General features: G+C 32.3%; 1 protein-coding gene across 1 annotated transcript in view; it reads right to left on the bottom strand.

Moving 5' to 3' along the window:
• LOC130900399 (xaa-Pro aminopeptidase ApepP-like) overlaps positions 1-24,164 on the bottom strand; it is a 126,249-nt gene extending 102,085 nt beyond the window's left edge. Inside the window, exon 1 of the mRNA XM_057810966.1 lies at positions 24,007-24,164. Within this exon, the coding sequence (XP_057666949.1) occupies positions 24,007-24,040 (34 nt within the window). The 5' untranslated portion in view covers positions 24,041-24,164. The remainder of the gene's footprint in view (positions 1-24,006) is intronic.
• Between the last annotated feature and the right edge of the window lie 205 nt (positions 24,165-24,369).

Genomic DNA, 24,369 nt, shown 5'->3' with positions numbered 1-24,369 from the left:
TAAAACCCACCGTTTCTAGCGAAGCTTCAAGAAATGATAAGAAGAAAACTGAATATTAGAAAAGTTTTAATAACTAAGCAATTTTTAAAATTATTATAGGTTTGTTGGAACCATACATTGTAATATTTTTTAAAAATAAACTAAACTAAACACTAAAAAAGTAGCAAAACCCAGTGGTAGCAATAACGTTGATATTTGTGCGAAATTTAGCAATTCGGAAACTGAAACTTACTGTAAAATATTAAAAGTATTTGGTGATGATTCTATGAGTTGTGCGCAAGGATTCCGTTGACATAGGTCAACAGTTCAAGAAGGGCAGTGAAAGCGTCGAATACAAAACGCGAGAAGGAAGACCAATCGAGATGAGCAAAGACACGAATGCGTAGCGTGTACGCGTCCTAATCGTCCAAGAATATCAGTTAACGGTTCGAATGCTTGCAGAAGAAATACCTAAGTATAAACCGCCAAAGTTTTAGAAAGATGTTAACTTAGGATTTCGCGATGAGAAAACTATGTAAAAATTGTTCCGAAATACTTCTCAGAAGAGTCAATAGAAGGTCGCATGTCAATATTAGAAACTGTTTGGAACCAGCAAAAAGTGATCCTACGCTATTTGATCACGTACGTTGTTTATTTCGAACGAACGCATGAGCAAGCTGAAAGTGGTAACAATGCTTACTTGATAGATATCGAAAAAGGGTTAACAGAGTGCGCCTAAGCAACCTAAACAATTGCACCCCTCAACTTCGTGTTTATTATGAAGCAAGAAGATTCCACAGTCGTAGAAGAAACGCATTTTGAATGAATTAAGGGCATCCAAATGACATTGACGAGGGTACTGCCATTCATAGACTTTCAGAATTGCTACAACTCCTGAAAAAATCGCTGGAATCGATGTGCAACATTGTCATACATCGTTATATATTTTTTCCTTTAATATTTTGAAGTGAACACACTATTTACAGTACCACTACACAGTACTACTACAAACTTCAGAGATTTATTAACATATACAGTAAAATTGCCATAGCATTGGAAATCGTACTGTATACATAGCTGCAATACTTACATTACCTCCTGTGGAATGTTGTGAATGCAACTGGAATTGTTTATAAATATTAAAGTAGTGGTATAATCATATAATGTAGCCGTAGCCATCTTGGGAAGCATTTAGATGAGAGGAAGTTAATCAGGGGTTAGATACAATGAACCAGCATTAACAAAAAAGTGGAAACTAATCGGTCAGACAACATGAACAGCATAAGGTATATTTTATAATGTATCCAGGCTGAAACTTAATATTGGAAAGCTCAAACAAAACAGGTAGTTGCCATTGTGATCCCGTTAATGCTGATGCTATTAGGTTCAAACCAGTGCCCGTTTTTTTTTTCAATAACGGAAGGAACCAACTACAATAGACTTCGAAAAAACCAGATCAAAAAAACTCAATACATCAATCGCTGATGTCATTTTCAGTGGGATGGTAATAGTCCCAGAGCTGGCTAAATAAAACTGTACCGATAAAGTAGACGACGTTTGAGTTCGTAAACCCATAAAAAATAGTTGTGACATTACCAAATGGCTGATCTGTCTGTTCGGACAGGCCGCATATGAAAATGCCAGTCGAGCTTCCACGTCGAACAAATGTGCCTAAAAAACCGATGGGGTACACGCGTGAAAATTGTTTTATAGGTTTTTATAGAGTTCAAGTAAGAGCGGTAAAGCAGTGGCAGAAATGTGGCCGGTCGGAAAACCTCCGGCAGAAGCGATTAATAGTGTTGGAAAACTCTTGCGAAAAAACCGGTATGGTACACGTGCCAAAATTTTTTACGTGCTATTAGGGATCTCAACTAAGGTTTATATGATAATGGCAGAAATTTAGCCAGCCGGAAAACCTTCGGAAAAATCCAAAAAATGTCGACGTACATGTAAAACTATATATATTCGAGGTTGTTGCATTCAAAACCTGTTTCGAGGTGAAAACTCGACTGGCATTTTCATATGCGGCCTATTCGAACAGGCAGAACAGCCATTTGGTAATGTCACAACTATTTTCTAGGGGTTTACCTCTCAAACGTCGTGTACTTTATCGGTACAGTTTTATGTAGCCAGCTCCCCGACTATAAGTGAACTTCTGCCTTAAGCCACATTTGGATATGGGATATAACAACTTCCGGATGTATCTTCATGGTTTTGAACTCGTTGATTCCTCGGCTTTCCTGCAGATGCGGAGCACGTTCTCTTAACATTATCTACGTAACATCCTGGATATTGTTATCGAATACAAAACTTAACCAGAGATACTGTCATCTAAAACTACCTAGAAATTACGAAATATCCCCTAGCGTAGTATTCCACAGGAAAAGAGCTTTTTATTGATTATATAATTCTACATCTAGGTGAACAATGGACCCTGATTAAGTATGTCTGAAAGTATTTTCCATGTCTCTATGAAAAAGAATCAAGCTCGTACCACATCAATACCCTATATATTCACCTTGAAGCCTTCTAATTCAAAAATATCATTATAATCAAATTATTGACATAGTTAAATGTATATAAAAACAAAAATGTTGACAAACTCCTAAAAATATTTATTAAAACCTCCAAATTCTTACTACTCTCCTATTCTTTAGAATTCGTCATCGTCTTACCCCTTTACTCGACTGAATATCACAAATTCCGATCTCACAGTCCCCTACTTCAACTTTCACTCAGTATCTACCCTCTCTTATGTTCTATTGGTACATATTCCTTTTAATTTTCGATAATGCATGCATAAATTATCCAAGATACAAAAAGATGGAGAAACCCACCTTTTTATACATACTCTTCGACTTTCTGTGATCCCGTTTCGCGTTCTGGTAAAATTCTTGTAGTTCTGTCAGTCAAAATAGAAGAAATAAAAAGTTAGTGAATTAAGTAAGATGAGAAAAAAGTTTTTTTCTACTTCCAACTCTCTATAAACAGTTGTATTATTAATAAATAAAGTAGTTTTTTTATTAATTTCATGTTATATATAAATATTTAAGATTAACTGATATAAATGTAAATGATGTTGAAGAAATTGATTAATTAAATTGAAATTTAGATTAAACCAGTTTGTACACGCTATTAAAAATTGTTTCACAAAAAATTTGTCGTATATTTCAAACCTATTTGTATGTTTACCTTCTGTTCAAATTATAATACAAAATAACTAGTATTATTGGTGGAGAAAATTCCCCTTCTTTTTGATGACGGATATTAAATAGCGGTATTAATTGACGATATGTAAACACACATTCAAAATAACAACTCTACGAACTCCTGATGTCCTGTTAAATACTGAACGTTACAAGAAACGCACTCCCACGCTGCACTTTCGACTAAATTATCATCAAAAAACAGATTTTAGTCTTTCTTCCTAAAATTCCTTCATTCATAAAACTCGATCATTAGATCAACATTAAGACGCCAGCGTAAAAGTTGAATTACACGAACAAACAAAACTCCTAGTAAAAAACGTTTTATAGACTGGAAATTACAAAAAAAATAAGAAAAATCAACATAAATATGCGTTGAGTTACATAACAACAAAAATTGATTGTTTTATTGTTTGTTCATGAATCAGAATTATTGAATAGAACGTTTTGAAATACAACAGAGTGAAGTAAGAACAAACATTTTTCATACATTTTCTGGTATCAAATTTTTATTCAATTGTGTTACGCCCTCATCTACCACATGTGTTAACACACATGTGTAAAAATAACTTCTTTAGTTTTTCTGTTATCCTGCTTCTCATATGGATTTCATTTCCAATAAATTCACGCATGAGTTGCTCCAGACAATTAAAAATATATATTTTATATATATAAAACATGGGAGGTGTGTGTATATGTATGATATATTATACAGGATGGAATACAAATTTCACCAATGAAACAAGGGTACATTGTGCTCTAAATAAAACTAAATTATAATTGGAGGCGATATGTAAAACGACATTGAAATGTGTATACATACATATGTGGAAAAACTATACAGTATAGATTGTAATTTATTGTATATACTAATAATTCTTACTTTCACTTATTGTGCTGCACCTTATTACCCTACTAAATATGATGCTTTTTCTGTCCCTTTCTGTTTTGGTTTTTGTAATTTAATATGAAATCAGTCCTCCTATATGTATTTTGTAACATTTACTAATGAAACCATAACGTATCTATTAACTACATAGTAATGAAACAAAGAATGACAAGAAATATTTTGATTATTTCCTATCCTAGCCATGACATTGAAAATTGATTTGTGATCATTCATATTTTACTTGCCTTTAAATAAAGTTGCAACTCCTGAATTTCAACATGCAAAAAGTGTACGTACATATGCAATTTACAATTTAAAAAACATGAGTTTGTTTTATTTATTTGTTTGTGAGTATTCAATGTGTAAAACGACAAATTTTGAATTTTTGATTATTAGGCTTGTAGAAAGTTGAGTAGGTGTTGGAAATATCATTCCAAACATCTTTTTACATTCATTCAATTTAAACAATTTTTAATTAATAATCTTCGTTTATTCTTTTATCTATTGTTAAGTTCATTTAATTAAGTCAATGAGTTATTAATAAATTTAATTGTTTTGGCGAAAAGAAGGTTTTTATACATTTTGCTTTCAAAAATAAAACAAATTCCGAAAAGACACCTTTATACAGCATGTCCTAAAACCCTTTTCAATAAAAAATAGTAGGACCAAAATTGAAACAATAAAAATTTTGCGTTTTGTTCCTAGTCACGGAGTTAGTAGAGTAGTATTTGGAGATATTAGTAAAATCCATGACAGAAAAAGTTTGAGTCGGAGCTAGGGGCCTACGACATTTATGCAAATAGTTGACAGTTCTAAAGACGTAATTACGTAATATTAATTTTGAAAAGTGAATTTGTAGGAAAAATATTTAGCCTGATTTAACTCTTATTTTTAGTTGTACTTACTAGTCGTAATACTTTTCAGCAGTGAAGAAATTTATTATAGTACTTTAATATGAACAACCCAATTCTGTTATTTTATTTTAAGAGTGAATTCATTCTTATGTTTCAATTTTCAGCCCATATCCCCACCTAAAACTAAAAATCGTCGTTTTCAGAGTAAATCATCCTAAAAATTACAAAACAATTTCGAATTACAAGTAACAGGAAAACATATTTACGAAGTTATGTCAGTTGATCGAAAGAAAGAAATGAACGAGGTTGCCAAAGTATTTTATGGAAGAAACATAATTGGATATTTGGCTGTCAACAACATGATTAAAGTCTTGTTTTAGGCATTTTCTATTTATATTATTAACAACGCTGCTTATTAGAATAGCAGAAAACGTTTAGAGTAAGTTATGGAACAATCTAGCAGGTCATCAAAATATTTTCGTGTTGTCAGGAACGCATAGATAATAACATACTTTGAAAACAATTTTATAATAAATGCTAATGCATGAAATAGAAATTTCTAGTTATGATGAAGAATGTGGAATGTTTCAAGTGTCACAATCTATAATTATAAAGGCTGTTTGAAATCTGCTACAGTATCGCTCTCTAAAATAAATGTCTACTCGCTTGAAGCACTTTTTATAGTCTTATGGTATTTTAGATTGACAACGTTGTCTCTTCATTCGCACACACTTACACACACATATACACATGAACGTCTTCTTACGCAGCCACATTTTTCTGAACTTTACTATTAAGATATCCCTATAAGAAGACAAATGGTTCCGTGACCGGCCATTCTAATGATACTCGACTATCTATCCTCATGGGGAAACATTGCATCTAGGTAGTTACATAAGTACACCCCGAGTGGAATGAGAGGAAGCACTATCGAAAGGTGGAATATGGGATTGTTATCACGTCCAAATATCTGTGGTCATTTGAATGATATTTTAAAAATTAATAACATCGGATTATGTGGTTATTATAATTACTGTTTTATTTTCTGTGGCCATTAAGTGTGCCTCACTCTTTTCCAACGGGGCTTACGCTTGGAATAAATCCGTAATCTATTCATTTCCCCGATGACTCAAAACGTTGCTGTATTCACAAAACTATAATCCCTGTTTTAATTGATCTTCTCCATAATTTATATATATACATATATATACGAGGCATATTTTTTTAGTAAGTACCGTTTTGCTATTCCTCCGCCGCAACCCCAAGGTCGGCGCTTTGCACATGCGCGCTGGTTACATACGTCTTTTGTCTGACGCCATTACAGTCTGATTCATCATTGTGTACGTTGATTACTGAGTGTTTAAGATGCCTCCGACAATCGTGAGTCCCGACGATTGTGTAGTATAGGATGTTATACGATTTCTTAGTGCTAAAAGCGTAAAACTGATCGATATTCATCGTGAGATCTGTGAAGTTTACGGACAAAACATTATGAGTGTTGGAATGGTAAGGAAATGGGTGAGAGCATTTAAAGATGGCCGCACAAATGTCCATGATGAAGAGCGGAGTGGGCGTCCTTCGGTCGTTAATGAAGATTTGGTGCAGAAAGTGGACGAAAAGGTGAGAGAAAACAGAGAGATTTGTACAAAACCCAACGTTTAGGCAGTGCATTGACTTTCTTTGAGTGGTACCACAATGAAGGTGAAGATTTTTTAGACCAAATTGTTACTGTTAACGAAACTTGGGTGGCCTACGTCAGAATCGAGACAACAATTTATAGAATGGCGACATTCATCATCCCCCAAAAAAGTGCAAACAATTTCTGACCGGAAAATCATGTACACAGTTTTTTGGGACAGAAAAGGAGTATTGCTGGTGGAGCTTCGGCCTCGTAATGAGACAATCAATGCAGCGTCTTATTGTGAGACATTGAACAATCTGCGTCGTGCAATCCAGAACAAAAGATGTGGCAAGTTGAGAAGGGCATCGTTTTGCTGCATAACAATGCCCCTCCACATGTAGCTAATGGGACCAAAGATCTCATCAAATCTTTTCAATGGGAAACTCTAGATCATCCTCCCTACAGCACTGACTTGCGCCCAGCGACTCCCATTTGTTCTTGCACTTGAAGAAACACCTGGGCCGTCAGCGTTTTCAAGATGATAACAAAACAGTTGTGATACAGTGGTTAACAAGTCAGGCGGCAGAATTTTATGAGGAGGGTATTAAAAAACTGGTGCCACGTTATGAGAAGTGCCTCAATATTCACGGAAATTATGTAGAAAAGTAGATTAAGGTACAGGCTTTCACGTAAGAATAAAGTTATTGCAATATCTTTGCACTCGTTTTTTTAATTCGAAAACAGTACTTACTTAAAAAATAAACCTCGTATATATAAATTTCTTTAATTTCTTATTTCTTACACCTTTTGAAAAGAAAAGTTGAAACGTCAAAATTTATCTTTCTTTTAAAAACTATCAAAAAAACTAATTTTGAAACAGAAACAAATCCTATAATTTCACAAGTGCTAGATGTCATTCGATTTGTTGTGGTTTTTTACTTATCTAATTTGTTCTCAACAATATTTTTTTTCCTAACACGTAAGGCCTTATACATTTCTACGCTCCCTGTATACTTTCTCATCTGTTTTCTGGACGTTTTCATAAAAAGTAATTTCATTTTTTAAGAGGATGGTCCTGAAGTACCTGTCCTAACAAAGTAAACACAAAAATTTTGAATGAAAAAATTATTTTTTTGCAACGTAATTTCCTTTTATCTACATACACTTTTCCCATCAAGGCTTAATAAGTTCGATTACTTTTTTAAAATAAAAATCGTCAAGCTCCTCAAAATAGCAATTAATAGCCTCCATCACCTCTTAATTGTTGGAAAATCTTTGACCACCAAGCCATTTTTTCAGGTCTGTGAATATAAAATAATCTGAGGGGACTAAATCTGACAAATAGGGTGCATGAGGTAGGAATTTGAACTTGAATTCATTGTGTGTGATCTGGTGCATTGTCTTGATGAAACATTTTCTTCTTAGACGAATGTGGCCGTTTTTACTTGATTTCTTCTCTCAAACGTTGTAATAAGTTTTTCCTTTTTCAAGATAGTCAATGAAAATTTTACCAAGTGCATTCCAAAAAAGAGGTTCTCCCTTTTCAGTCCATTCCCGACTAGAAATTTTTACTGATTTCCTTTGAAATATCTTAAAGACCTTATCAGGTTAAAACATGGTTAGCCTTATTAGTGCAATTCAGATGAGGTCCACGCTAGTATCGAATCAGGATAACCATATTTAAAATAAATTAATTTATGGTCAGATTCTCCTGATCATGTCCATACAAGGAACCTCTCAGGATCACCTTACTTACATCAGGATAATCCTATTTAAAATACTATATAAGCTAATCCTAATCAGCACATTACGAGGTAATCCCGATCATGACCAAGTGAAGTAATTCTGAACTTTATAAGGTAATCCTGATCAGGATCTTATGAGGAGATTCTCCACAGATCCATACAGAGCAATTCTAATCAGAATCATATTAGGTCATCCTGATAAGGACCATATTAGGCGAACCTGATCAGGACCTTAATGATCATCTGCATTACATCCCCATCAAGGTACTTGTCAGATTATCCTGACCTATTCCTTATCAGACTACGAAATTACCTGATAAGGTCCTTATAGGATCCTCATAAAAAATTCTAGTCGGGTTGTTCCATCCACGCAAAAATTCGGCTTTATGTGGAAACATCTCCACGACGCTTTTTTTGTTCCATTGTGAGCAAACCCGGCACCCATCTTGCGTACAGCTTTCTCATGTCCAATTTTTCAGTTAATATACGAAGTGCCGCACTTTTTGAAATGCCTGCGGTCTGTTAACTCTTGCACTTTAAGTCGACAATCATTCAGTACTGCTTCGTGGATTTTCTTCATTTATGGAGTCGTCAGCTCATTTGGTCGATCATGGCGATGCTGATCTTCGCACATCGTACGTCCTCGTTTAAACTCTCCTACCCAATATTTTACTGTTGATAACGAAGGAGCAGTCTTACCCAGAGTAGAATCCAGTTCAGCTTTTATATTGGTTGAGCTAATGCTTTTTAAATAAAATATTCACTATTGATGGCTGCCAAACAAATACTAAACAACGTGGCATCTTCGAACTTGAAACATATGTTGTACAGATTGTGTACTTTCTAATACAGTGACATTTTTCAAGCAACTACCGCCATTTCTAGGTCAGACCAAGTACTTATGGGACCATCCTCATATGACCCTCAGACTCCTATCAGAAAACGTTTTTTTTATATGATCTGTTCCGATTATTATTTTTCAAATTTCCTGTTTCCTACGAATATAAACCCGATAGATTTCTATAATTAGGCGTTCACTGTAGATCTCTTCACCTATCCTTTAGCCATATTTATAGTTAGAAGTGTTTGTCATACCGTTATATCAGTTTTTCGGTCGGAACTCAAAGTATACTACTTTGAGAAAGATTAATTGAAAATTTCTCACGTTTTAACTTTCTATTCAAGTAAATAATGATGATACTTTTTGATCCCGCCACGTAATTATTATTAGAGAAACAATTTAAGGTAATTATTCGTTGACGTCATAATTAGATTTGTTGGTTCCAATAATAAATAAAATATACACACGAACTGATGCAACATTTACTTACCTAAAATTTTACTTTAGTAATTGACCCGTGGTAGTCAATTTTCATTATAAGTAATGTCTGACCTAAATGTTACAGTGTGCTAAGGAAATAGGTTAGGTTAGTGTAATAAAATGAAAATGGGTTGGCTCAAACCGCACAGTGGCGTGTTAAGAATGAGACTTAAAAGGAATAGAAATAGAAAGTATGTCTAAAACAACATTAAGTTGTTTTGTTATGGGATATAATAATTTATTTAATAAAAAACAAATAATATAGAATTGAATTTTATATGGACTGCTATTTCTGTTTGGATATGTTAAAAATATCGCTTCCAGTTCCTTCGATTGGTTCTTTATTACGACACACCCGTTATAAAATCAAAGTTTATAATTATCTTTTACAAACCTGCAATGCTTTTCTTCTTCTTCCATTCCCGTCCCTTTTGTTTTATCATCTTTGCCATATTCCTCCATTTTTTTAATTCTTTTTGTCCCATTTTCCTTATTTTGTGTATCCTTTTCTTTATTAATCATCGTTTATTAATGGTAATTATTTTTCTCGTTATTGTAACTGCCAGGATTCCATTAGCTATTCCTCAATTATTTATTTATATCGTCGGTTCTTGTTTTGTCCCACATCTTTTAACCGGTCATTCTTCTTAGGTGTGGCATATACCTCCAAGTATGTAGCACTTTTTTCAAATTATTGGATCTTATTCAATAGATTCAATATTGGATCATCATCATTAAATTACCTGCATATTTTTACGCAGTCTAATGATTCTATCTAATTCAAGTAATGCAATTATCGAACTTAAAATGTTATTATGAGCTCTTATTTGAATTTAAGTGTTTAAAGAACTCTTAGGCATAAGCCAGAGGGTTGCAACCTTTTCAGTCAAGACAGCTACAAATTTCAATCCACAAAATTCTTAAAGAAGCCTCAACAAAAATAATCTTTTATTCTAAACAAAAATATCTATATATCAATAAGAAACAATAGGGCTTTGCATGGTTTTAGAAAGTTCGGATGATTTTGACGCATAACTTGTTTTAAGTTTCAAACAAGCCTCTAAATTTTAATTTGTTAGTTGACTTCTCATTTTACTTCTTGTATTCATACAAGAGAACGCTTGCTCGTACGAATATATTGATTCGAAGATAATCAGCACACCAAATACTAACTTCTTTACCCCTCTGTAGCAATCTGGAAGACTATTCCATGCGTCGAGTATAAGAGCCTCAACTCATGGCATTTCTTTCAGAACCATGCACTTTTGTTACGTTACGTATATACATTTTTGGATCTCCAGCTCTTCTAACTTGCTTTTCAACTCTGTAAATTTCCATTTAAGAAAGCTTTACTTTTTAATTCGATCAATTGCGTTTTTATCGGTTTCAAATCTGATTTCATAGAGTGAATCTATCAAAATAAAAAACGTAATAGATTTTATTATTACGATTGACAACCCTGTCAACGATCGTGATAACATGTGTCACGGAGGAGGAGGAGGTAATAAAAAGCCAGCAAAAGTCGCTGTGAGATAGATTGAGAACGATTTTTTTTTGATAAAATCAATTTATATATACGTATGGAACTAAAGAGCTTCACATCCAAAGAGCCGCAAGTTGCCGATCCTTGCTCTAAGCTATCTAAAGATAATTCACTATTCAGGCTGTTAATCAATTAAACTACTAAATACGTTTATTTCTCTTTTCAAAACATTTAAAAACAATCAAGTGAACATTTATAGAAATTTATTTGTTTTATTGAATTTTCGAAATGTTGTGAAATATTTTCAGTGATAATTATGAACTCCCGATATTACTTCCTCCCACAAGAACATATTTACAGACGCAAAGTCGGGCGATAAAGGTGGCTCTTCTCCAACTAATCTATCTATCTCAAAAATTATCATTTAGCCACTGTTCAACTTCAAGTTATGTGGTGAAGGTCTTGTTGACAGTAAATGAGGTCTTCTTGCAAAATTATGTTTCTAACCTTACGATCCTGTTCTGTGCCTTTTTTGCCTATATTTCTATACCGATCTTTGTTGTATAGGCCTTTACCTCTTCTACCTATTTCTTTTTTGGTCTTTCTTTTTTCCTCTATAATTATTCATTCGGGAGACATGCCTCAGCCATCTAACACGTTATGCTCTTAATACCTGGTTGATTGTAAACGGCCATTAGTTCTTTATCTCCAGATATCTCCATCAGAATGAATTCCGTCAAAAATTTTTCTCTGTATTCCCTTTTTCCATATTTTTAGTTTGCTTGCAACTTCTTCCGACATTTCGAAGCAGTAAAGCACTATTGAACAAATAACTAGTTTTCGCTGATCTTTCTAATATTTTGGAATTTAACACTGCGTCCCTTTCCAATTTGTTCCATCTGTTGAATTCTTGTATTTTTCTTTTTAATTGTTACCCCAAGATATTCAAACTGGGTTACTTCTTTAAAACTACTCTTTTCCATTCTCCACTGTATCTGATAAATGTGTTGTTGGCTTTGCAAGTTCTTGTCTATTACCATATATTTCGTTTTCTGTTCTCCTGTTCTAACTTATCTAGAACGTTTTAAATTCCTATGTTTGATCTAGTTACCACTACTTTCTACATTGAAAGCTTCTGATATTAATTCATCACTGTTCCCTTGTTCTTAGTTTTCTCCAAAGTTTTGCTGACTAAGTCAATTATTTCAATTGGTATTCCAAATTCCATTATTTCATACAACTTCGCACTAACCATGTCGTACGCTTGTTTAAAAACAATGAAGAACATGTACAGTAGTGAATTCTGCACATAACTATATAACACATTATAGTTGGCCTATAGTACCTTTTTGCATCAACTCCGCTTGAAATTTTCCTATAATATCTTAATGCCAAGTTTCAAATCTTTTCCTAATTATTCTTCATATTATTTTGTATGTAACATCTAATAGTGTGATGTCTCTATAATTCCCACAGATAGTTTGGTTACTTTTTTTTATGTATCAGGTATTTTTGTCATTCTTTTCCAAGCAGAATCATCCTAATAATATATTGACAACCTTGCTTTAATTCCGAGAAACAAAAAAAAAATATTTACCGATTTGTGATTCAATTTATAGTTAGTTGAATCCTGACTGTAATCGTGTTAACAATACATAATCAAAGCTCATATTAATAGGATAACTATAACACGTGTAATTTATGTCTATTTGTTGAAAACGAAACATGGAAAAAATTTATTTTCAATTCGTAAGAAAGTGTTTATCTTTTTGATATGCCACTGAAACAGGAACTGCGCCCATAAAACTGACGCTCCCTTTTAATGTTACTTCGACGTTCCATAAAAAGATTCACAACGAAAATGTTTATTATTCACGCTAGGTAGATCTGTTTAATATAATTTTCCAGTCAACAAATGTCATCCGGAGTATATATTTGCACGAGATTTAACTTCGAACTGGTTGAGGATTATAGTGTGAAAGAAAGAATCGCCAGAACACCCGCAAATATTTATCAAATATAGAATAGTCCAGAAATATACGAAAGAATTGAGGGCCAGCCTCAGAATGAAAAACTTTATTTTTACACTGTAAAAGTTGTTTCAAAAGTTTTATAATCTCTGTGCTTGACTTCAAATATTCAAGGTCAAATGTTAAAAAATCGATTTTTACATCTAAGGCTCCGATTCTGAACATTGATAATAACCTAACCAACTTAACTCGAAAAATCGGTGCAGTTATCCTTTTTCCATAAAAAAAATACAGAGGATGGCTTATCAGTTAAATAAAAGTAATATTATCTACTGTTCTAGATGTATAATATTTTGTAACTGCAAGAATGGTTGTGGTTAATGCTGTGGATGTAGGACAGTTTAATGGACAATCTTGCTCCAATGCTTCACGATATGAGAGAGAAATCCTTCAAAATTTGGGGACAAATATATTTGAAGATGAAAATAATGAGGATAAATTAGATATTTTCAAGTGACCGAAAGGGAATGAAGAAAAAGATAATTAACATTTACGCTAAAAAGTTTATAATGGTGTATTATACAATGTAACTACGGATGACCTTGCAATACGCTGTATATATACCCATGTCCAACGCCCTCTAACTCAAAAAAATAGTGTGCATGAAATATTCCCAACAAACTTATAGCAAATTTTTTTGTCTATACTATTTTTAATGAATGTAAATAACTTTAAAGTTGTAAGAAAAGAGATATCTGTAATGTACTGATTTTTCAAACCTCATTCCAAAATTCTAAACCGCTAAAATTTTTATTACATTTCATGGAAATCCCAAATGAAAATATTTTAAAGTTAGATACAGAATAAAAACATTTATTCAGATAAATAGAATGGGAATTGTTATGGAATATTAGCTCTAGAACTTTGGATACCCATTTGGTATAAATTTATCCTTAAACTGTGTTTTCAATCACTGCGTTTCATTGATTCAACTGTACAAACTAAAACACGGTCTCTTTGCTTGAGGAAAATTGGTCTATTCCTCAATCAGGGCCGATCGAAGCTCTTCACGTGTTGATCGAGTAGGTATGCGACGCCTTACCAATCTTTTGAGCTGGTCCCAAATATGCTCAATAGGATGGAGATTGGGGCTTTGAGCCGGCCACTCCATTTTTGCAGTACCAACCTCTTCAAGATACTTCGTTACCTTTATTGCCGTGTGTGGTCGAGCATTATCTTGCATTAATAGAAAACAATTACCAACAAATACAAACTATGGTAGTATATAATCTTCTAGGATTTCTGCAGCATATTTTTGCCAGTTGTCCACTATCCAATTCATGTGTTCACGAGCAAAATCAAGAGCTGTATTTAGCTTGCTTACTTGCTTAATACAGCTCTTGATTTTGCTAGCTGGAATGCAAGCTGTGAAACCAATTTTTATTCAACCTTCGTTGAATAATAGACGTGCTGACTGCTATTTTGTTAGCTTGTTGAAGGCCGCGTTGGAGCATTCTAGCGGTTTGCGTTCGGTCTCGCAATGCAGTAATCGTGAGACAGCGATTCGTGCTGTTGTTTTTCGTTTTCCACCCGTACGAGCCGTTCTTCCAATATTAATAGCAGATTATAAAAACCCTTTCCAAAAATTTTGTTTGATATACCATAGGTGTAGATACCTCATTTTATAAATTTATTATTTTTATAAATACTTTTAAAAATATGTATTCGTCAAAAGGCAATCGAATTATTATAAATTGGACTGCACTATACGCCGTTATTTAGACAGATGCACTTAATTGTAGTCCTACTTGGAACTTAGAAAAAAACATTATCATACCTTGCTTACTTAATATTAAATTATAAAACGTAAATAGACGAGTAAAATGTACCTGCCTGTAAGAGAGTTTGGTTTAAACAGGGTACCAGACGTGAACTAAGCCCTTTTTGTACCCCATTGGTCTATTAGAACTTCGGTAGTCTTTTATCTGACGCAAATAATGTGACTGACTGCTCGTTAGATGTTTACCGAATTTTATACGGGGAGTCCACATCATTTTTCATTTCTTAATTTTGTATGAGTGCCGTGCGTGTCTATGAAATAATGATTATTCCTCGCAAAACTGTCTTCTGCAATTAATATTGGAAGAACTATAACAATTGTATCGTTTCCTTGGTTCCAAGATGTTGTTTCTCCTCTGTACAGGGCAGATTTGTCTGGCCCGTATACAGTATTAGTAACAATTGATGATTTCGCAATTATATGTGGTGGCCCTTTTTTGCTGACGCGCAGCATATATATTAAGACGTTTATTTGGTGATAAACTCACCAGCTAGTTGTAACTTGGAGGTTTATTATATTTATATTATTTATAAAAAATAAAAATTTATTTATGTTGGGTGCGATTAAATATAAACAATATATTTTTTAAATAGTATAAATTATTTTTATTAGAACTTGGCTGATAAGAATTAAGTGACTGGTATTCATAAATAAGCTTAATATTTAAAAATAAATTGGAAAAAAAATATTAATTTGTGCGAAAGTGTCACTAAACCAACTGTTGAAAATATAATTCCGTTCTAAAAATATGAATTGGACATTGAATTTAGAAATTCTTGAATGTCATGTTTTTATAAATGAGGTCATACAATAAATAAATTTGAAATAATGACTCAAAACATTACTTGGTAATATGCAATAATAGTTGCCTAACTAAAAATAGAATCTGTTTTAAAATAACATCGATGGAGAATTATATCGATAAAATAAACTTATTAGAAAAAAGTTCAAAATTATACAGTGTTACAAAATTGATGCCGGTATCTGAATATTAATGAATTAAATCAATACTTCACATTTGTAATTTTTACCTTTTCAACCCTTATCATAAGAGTTTGCATTCATCTTACCTGAAAAATAATAAAAATATCCCTACTTGCTATTCGATCAAATAGACCCCTGATACTTAAAGCCTGGAAACTTCCAGCCTAAGATCTTTGTAGTTTTGGAACAACTGTGACCATAGTCAACCCAACCAGAGCAATTAAATTTTGACTGATTAACTATGTCTTTTTCTAAAGATGCCATCTTCTTTGGCAAATCCCTTCCTATCTAGCACAATTCTGTGAATTTAGAATACTTCAATATGTTACATTATCTAATCAAAAACACTGTTTCCTATCCGGATATCTTCGCCTATGGCGTCGTTGTTAACTGTTTATATATTTTCATTGATTGTCTGTACCCACGTCTTCACTATACTACTTCACTAATTTACTTTTAATGTCTTTAAAGAATCTATATATAGGTGCTTCACACAGGCCTTTCAGACCCATAGCATGAAAGTGATTCCCGTCTACTTTTTCCTATTTTTTGCTTTCGTTTTCCAATCCTGAATTCCTCCCTCTCTCTTTTAGGTCTTCCATCACCTTTGCGTACCATCTTTTCCTTGGTCTTCCTTTTTTTCTTGTTCCTTCTTATTCAATGACCATCATTTTTTTGTAGCTCTAAAATCTGGCATTCTCTGTATACGATCCAGCCCCTCAATTCTTTTGGATCTTATTATTTCGATTAGCTCTGCTTCTCTTCCTTTGCTTTGTAAAGAATACACGTTTCACCTCCGTAGCTCACTATTGGTCTTATTATTGTTTTCTATAGATGTAGCTTTGTCTGGAGTTTATTTTGGATCAATAAACAAAGTAGTTTTCTCAATATTTGACTCCATGTGGCAGAATACATTACATTGAATGAATGCTGACATTTATCTTTATAAAATTGGAAAACTGCTTCATGTCTCGTGCTATATATTAAGCAAATGTAATTGCGCATAAATAACATAAGTTCTGTCATTTATTGATATGAGGAAATCACTAATGTTTCAATTACATTGAACTCAAGAAAATGGTTGATACTAATTGAAAGACTTGCTTAATTTAGATATTATTAGATCTTAATGTTATTCACTACTTTTTACGGTTTAACGTGTTACATTTTTTCCATTTTACAGATCATTCTTGGTCTCTATACTATTTTAAGATACCCAAGATCAGTGGCGGATCGTCAGAAGCTCGGGGCGGCAAAGCTGAATGAGGGCACCCAGCTTTTAAAAATGTAGTTTTACAAGCTTTTTATTCATTTCACATTTGTATGTATAAATAAATGTTTATGTTTATTTCGTTAAAATCTGGCAAGTGAAATTTCAATTCGACTTAAATTAATTTAGGCTTAATAAACATATATTACTACAATATGAAATGGATATGAGTGAAGAAAATAAAATACGAATCGATCGACAAAAAAAATTAGATAAAATAAATCAAAGATAGTTTTTTGTATTTTTTGTAGCGTGTTATATGTGTTTTCGTGCCTCCATTTTACTAAAATCCTCAATAACTTCTGTGAAATCGATTTCTTTTGAAATTTTTCTTTATATTGAAAGCAAGGCTAGATTAGCCAATTGTTCTTGACCCATTGTAGATCGAAGATAATTTTTAATCAGCTTAAGTTTCGAAAACTTCCTCTCGCATTATGCAACAAATGGTCAAAAAGTATTGAAGTATAACCGATATATAGGGTAACGATTCACTGAAGTCCCATTTTATTATAAATGCCTAAAAGGATTTCTTGGGCTCTCCATTTGGCAGCGACTTCCATACTCGTAACTGTGGCTTTTACATGCCTGCAGTACCTTTTTATTTATTGGAAAACTTGCTCCTTACTTACGGCGGGGAAGATCATACTAAACAATATTATAGATTGTCTTCGAACACTTTAGATCTATCTAAATAGTTTCTATACTATTTTAGATTGTTTTAGGAATATATTACATCATAATACTACTCGTTCAAGGACTATTGTAGAACATTTTATACAATATGAAATCATATCAGACTCTACTGAATACACTGTTTACTACTACACTTTCTGACGCGCGTTTCGATAACCAAGTTATCGTCTTCAGAGACTGAAGGTCTCTGAGTCTCTGAAGACGATAACTTGGTTATCAAAACGCGCGTCAGACAGTGTAATTGTTCGTGTTGGTGTAAACAGTATATGAATATCACCAACGATTCCAGAAATTCCAACTTAATATTAGACTCTAAACACTCTAAATCATTTTAGACTTTTTGAAGTCGAATTCGAAACCCTCTAGATCTTAATAATAAGCTACGATTCAAAATATAAGATATTTATTCGAGCCAGAAACTTTTTTTCTCATATGTTGCATCTAGCAAGAAAATAAATGATCGTGAAATGAGGAGGTTCTTACTGTGTTATATTTGTTACATATTCTATCGAAATAGAAGCCGACGCGACTCCAACAAACATGTCTATTATTTATAATGAGATATATTTTCGTGAGTTCTTTAACCTAAATGTTAAAGGTAATTTATTTTTGTCATGTATTAGTTTTATATATAAAAAGCAAATGGCAGTAAGGGATTAGAAGCCTATATAGCAAGTACTATTTGAATTTGGAAAATACGTTGTCTTCTTGCATAAGCAATCGATATATGAATTTGAATACTTTTTATCAATTTCTTTAGACAATATATTAAAATACTCAAAGTATAAGAACTATTCAAATTAAGATTTATTTTAAAGCAAGTGAAAGTCAAACGATTTCAATACATATATTGGACAGCGTGAATAAAAGACTTCACTTAATTTAATACTTAGCCATAACATGATCTTTAACTTCAGTGTTTTTCAAATAAGTTTCTTTGTACTGTTTCTAAGTATTGATGATTTCATAGACTCCTACAATAATCACTCCGAATTACACGACAAATACTAGTTATCGGCTTACGTACCGGAAAATTCGGGAAAGAATTCAGTCAGAATTTTGAATCACTTCACTGCCTTATCTATATATGAAATTTTTTTCCAAGAAGCAGGCGTCAATGTTTTGGCGAGCTCCATCGCAATCACCATACCTAAATCCCATCGAACACGTGTGCGAATAAAGAGGAAACTGTCCAATTTATATCACACTCCACAGATTCTAGCACAATTGCTTGAAATAAGGTGCCACAAGCAGACATCGACGCCCTCTGATGTCTCTACGTGTACAATAGTGTATTTAGCTAAAGCGTAATCAAACTCTATAAATATTCAAGTAATTCTTTCAGGGTATAACACTTCTAATGTCACTGAGTATATTTAGAATTTTACTGCAAAGAAGTCTGTGGATTTCCCTGTATTAGATCATTAATAGGCTGATATAATGAATTTGGAACAGTGTTTTTTTAAATTGGACTTTTAATTAACGCCACTAGATCGACTTAAAATTAGACATGAAATTAATTAATAGATTGGTACGATGAGATGAGTAAAAATAATAATGTCCAACTGCTACATAACATTATTTCGTGAATTTAGGTCGATTTTAATGATGGTGGATAAAACATCGTATTATAATTATTTAAAATGCTGAAATTTTCATGATATATTGTCTTAGATTGCAGTATTATTCATATAAATATTGAACCAACTCTTCATCGAAATATTATATATTAGTCCAAATACATTTTTTAAATATAATATAGTAATGTATTCTATAAAAAGAGAAAGAATAAAATAGCTGTGTCAATATGGTAAAGAGAAGAGCAAGAAATTGATGGTTCAATGCTGTAGATGAAGCTAAGGAGTAGAAGGTGAGGAAATCCCAGATCTAAGTCGCTTGAAAAGGAAGATAAAGATTTGAAGGGAATCCTTAGATGTAAAGAAAAACTAATGTTTCTGTGAGGAAAATATTGAAATTATGAAAAAATATTGAGTCTTTTGTAATGTATTCTATTGAATTCGGAAATACCTCATTTAATTGCAGCTTTTCTCTTTACTTTTGTAAATCTTCGTTCTGCATTCAAACCCTTCCGTTTTGAAAGAGATTCTTCCACTTATTACTCCCCGTTTCACTATTCTTAATTTCGTAAAAATTTGTATTAATTCTGTAATCTGCTTGCTGATGTCCATCTGTCGTACGAAATGTTCAAGGGCCTGCGTCTTGACGGTGTCTTGGCATTAGAGTACTCCTAATTTTTTTGAGCTCCTTTCTGCCATGACACGAACTCCCTTCCATTGTTTGTAATATTTTACACTCTGTTGTTCACATTTTTCGCTTTTTGTGCTCATATATATATATATATATATATATATATATATATATATATATATATATATATATATATACATATATATATATTTCTACCTTTTTATTTCCCTATATTCTAACTGCTATCTTGACTTGTCTTCGTTAGATTTGCTTCTGCAACAAAAGTAATTTTCCAACTTATCGATTCTTTGGATATATAAGAGGCTTCAAGGTTTGGACTCAAATTTGTTATTTCTGTAATAACTACATTCTTGAAATATAAACATAGATCTATTGAAAGAAAAAGTTAGTAAAGAATTTTATTCTTCCAAAATAAAAAAAGGAACCTGCTGTTGGAAGATGAAAAAATAACTAAAGATTTACAATGATTTAACTACATATCACAAACACATTACTGAAATTGTCAACGTTACCAAAGTTTGAAAGTTCTATGGCTATTGAGAAAAAGTAAATCAATGAGATAATGTTGGTAATTAACAACATAAGAATATTTTATCCTCAGTTTTGTCCAGGGGCGTAGCTACCGCCGTATCATCCGTCTCAATGAGCTATAGAGGGCCCTCACGTGTGTAAGCAAAAATTAATGAAATGTTATCCCCAATGTCACTTAATCTCGTGTTTTCCGGGAAAAAACATATAAAAAACAGTCATACATGCCTATAGAGTTTTTACTTCAGCAATTCCTTTTTTTCCCGGATTAAGCACTGCGAATCCAAGTGAGTTATTCTTGTAAATACTTTTAACACGCTAAGTCTCTTCAATGTTAAATGCCGTACACAAACTATATATTTTTCTTAGTGCTTGTCACATTTTTTTCTTTACTATTTGAAATCATTAATCCTGTTTCTAAAGCTCTACAGCATGAATATAATGACTTACAGAAAGCTAGTATTTTATTAAGTAATGTTTTGAATAGACTGAGCGAAATAAAAAATCAAAATGTATTCAATGGTTTGCTAAATGAGTCCAGAGATTTACCAAAAAAGTGGAAAGTGACAACTATTTTTAAAAATAAAAGACGAAAGATAACGAAGCGTTATTTTGATGAGTTATCACAAGATGAGAGAATTTCAGACCCGGAATTATATTTCAAAGTCAATGTATACTATTGCTGTTTAGATATATTAATTTCTCAAACTAAACAAAGATTTGAGAGGCTTTGTGACCTCAGTAATATGTTCGAAGTATTACAACCGGAGAAACTCCTATCTTCTTCAAACGAAGTGATAAAAAATGCTTCCGGAAAACTGTCGAAGCTAAATACAGTAAAGACATCTTAGTTTATCTTTATAAACAATTAATTGCTCTGAAAACATGCTAAAAATCTGAAATTCAAAAAATTCATTCCATTAAATAACTCTTGGAATTAATGCAGATAAAATTCAATAGCCTTGCATAAAGTTTTCCAGAGGTAGTAACAGAATGCTTTCTATTCTTGACACTTCCAGTTACGACCGCAACAGCTGAAAGAAGTTTTTCAAAATTAAAACTGATAAAAAAATACCTAAGGACTTCGATGGGGCAAGAACGGCTATCAGACTTGTTAGAAAAACTGAAATCGTCTTCTTTGTTTCTTTGTGAGAAAATTTTACCCTCTATTTGGTTTTGTCTATTTGATACTTATACATCTTTTTCTTAAATGTTTAAATCAAGTCTGATTTAAGTTGCCTATTAAGCTTTTAGTTGTTATTTTATTAGACACGTAATAATAATTCTAAAATGGACATATATTTATTGTGAATATTCACTAATTTTTTGTTCTCAAAACAGTATTTACTTACTCATAAAACATAAGATAGTAAAATTGAAGCGAATCGAATAATCACCAATATGACATCTTAAAAATGTATACAAAGTTGCCTAATTGCCAACTACCAGCAGATGGGTGATTCCATTATAACTGTGATATTCAATGTCCTGTATTGTTTTTTTGTACTAGTCATTAATTAATAATCAATTAATAAAAATTTTGTGTTAATTGAATAATTCTTAAGATATTTAAACATTATTTTTATACAATATAACTTGCCACTTAAAGAAAACTTATACTACATCACTTGAATGTCAGTACCGTGTCATGTCCATTCCTAGAATTTACCGATAAATTATTAATTTTTTTTGTCGTAACAAATGATTTAAACTAATTACCTTATAAATTCTAATGTTTATGATCAAACTGAGGAAAATTGATGCACTTGTTGTTTAATATCTTAAGTTACCATGTCAGTACCGTGGATAAATGAGTCAGTACCTTGGAACTCAAAATCCGACATTTGTGTCTTGCTCGTGATACTTTGAAGTTGTAGTAAATTCCTCTTAGAGTTTTATTTTTACAGTAAAATAGATGAATAATATGCATAAAAAAGTTAGAAAAGTTAAATTTTAAAATCTTGAAATTTTGAATACAAAAAATCACAGTTAGAACGGAATCACCCAGATGCTGATAGGGCATGCTAGGCATTAGTTATTTATACAACAAGTGAGTAAAGTAATACTTTTTCTCACGAGTAGAACGGCAATCCCTCCGAGTGAAAATTAATTTACTTTACTCACAAGTTTCGTACAAAAATTTTTCTACGACTTTAGGCTAAAAAAAAATTCGACAGAACTATCATCAATTTTTATTTTGTAATAGTAAGTGAAGAAAAAGTTACATTACTATTGGTACTTGAATTGGCCGAGTTCAAAGAAATAACATCGTCTATAGTTGTATTAGTACTTATTGGATTGTTGGTAGGATCATGAACATTTACAATGTTCAATTTACAAGTCGAACTAGTTGTTCCTGTTAAAATTTTCATTGTGGAATTCATTTTGTTTTTTATTGAGTCGTCAACGTAACTAACCCTCCGCAACTGTGTTGGATTTCCACCCACCGAGTTTTATTGTACTAGTAACAAAATAATGAGAAACGATAGCAACGTCTTATTGTGGGCGTTGTAACCAAGTAGACAGGAACTGTCATTTAATTTTTATTTAATTTATTATTTGTCAGTTTTGAAAAGTGTATTGCAAAAATGTATTAAGAAGAAGAATTTCATTTTATTATTTTTACACTTGAAGAAAAAATAGTATATGTCCCTCGGAGCAGAAGACCCATTATATGTTCCAACCAATTTGTACAGCCTCGGCAGTGTAAGAATCTGGGCTCAACAATAATGATAGCCTTCTATCTTAGTAATATAAGTACTATTAACTACGTATAAAATTTAAGGAAATATAAACTGAAATTTTTTTATATTGTCCAATAAGAAATATAGAAATTTTAGTATTTGAAACAAGACATTGATGTAAATAATGAAATGAAATCTTAAAAATAAACTGCTGATCTGTACTGAATCGGTGTTGTTGGTATCAAATTCAAAAACGAATACGTCATAAATGACGGAAATATTTATAATGCATACTGTAAACCAAGGATACATGTAAGCCAGTAATTTCTAACCAAAGCAAACGTATTAATGTACTTCATAAGGTTAAGAACCAAGCACAATTTTAGAATGAAGAGAAAATCGCCCAAGAACAAAAGTAAAAAGAAGCCAACTCAAAAAATATTTTAATAGGGAAATTTGTAGTAAAGAAGATAGGACTTCCTTGGAACCAGATACTAGAGTTCATAAGGACCATAAAACTGGAAGGTTTAGCTGAAAATTGTCATCTACAAAAGCAGACTCGATAGATCCTATGGAATAATTTACAATAGTATTTCAATAATTAAAAATGTATCAATAATTTTAATCACCTCAAACTCAAAAAGTTTTTTAATAATATATCAATAAAAGCACAATCTAACAGAAAATTATTATTTAGGCATTCGACTTACTGCATAAAAAAAGCGCAGCTATCCAAAATTTCATAATTTGTGAGTGTCACACAAACTGTAAAACACCCACTATATTATTTAACAGAGCTCGCAAACACGCCGAAGTCAGTATCTATTTAGATTTTGAGCCCGTTCAAATTCAAATCTACTTGTGAACTAAATATTGTTATAAATACGCGCCCAATGTTAATCACAAAGAGAGCGAGCGCTTGCGCCCACATTATTTCGAAAAGATAAATTCATTTGTTAGGACTATCGGAATGGGAGTTTTTCTTAAAAATATGAATTATAGTTAATTTCATAAAAGACGGAAAAATTATATAAAGATGAATAATAATTAGGTAGAACGAGCCATCAAAACAA

This window comes from Diorhabda carinulata, chromosome X, assembly GCF_026250575.1.
Source record: "Diorhabda carinulata isolate Delta chromosome X, icDioCari1.1, whole genome shotgun sequence".
Taxonomy (NCBI): domain Eukaryota; kingdom Metazoa; phylum Arthropoda; class Insecta; order Coleoptera; family Chrysomelidae; genus Diorhabda; species Diorhabda carinulata.
This window is presented reverse-complemented; position numbering and strand designations above follow the sequence as displayed.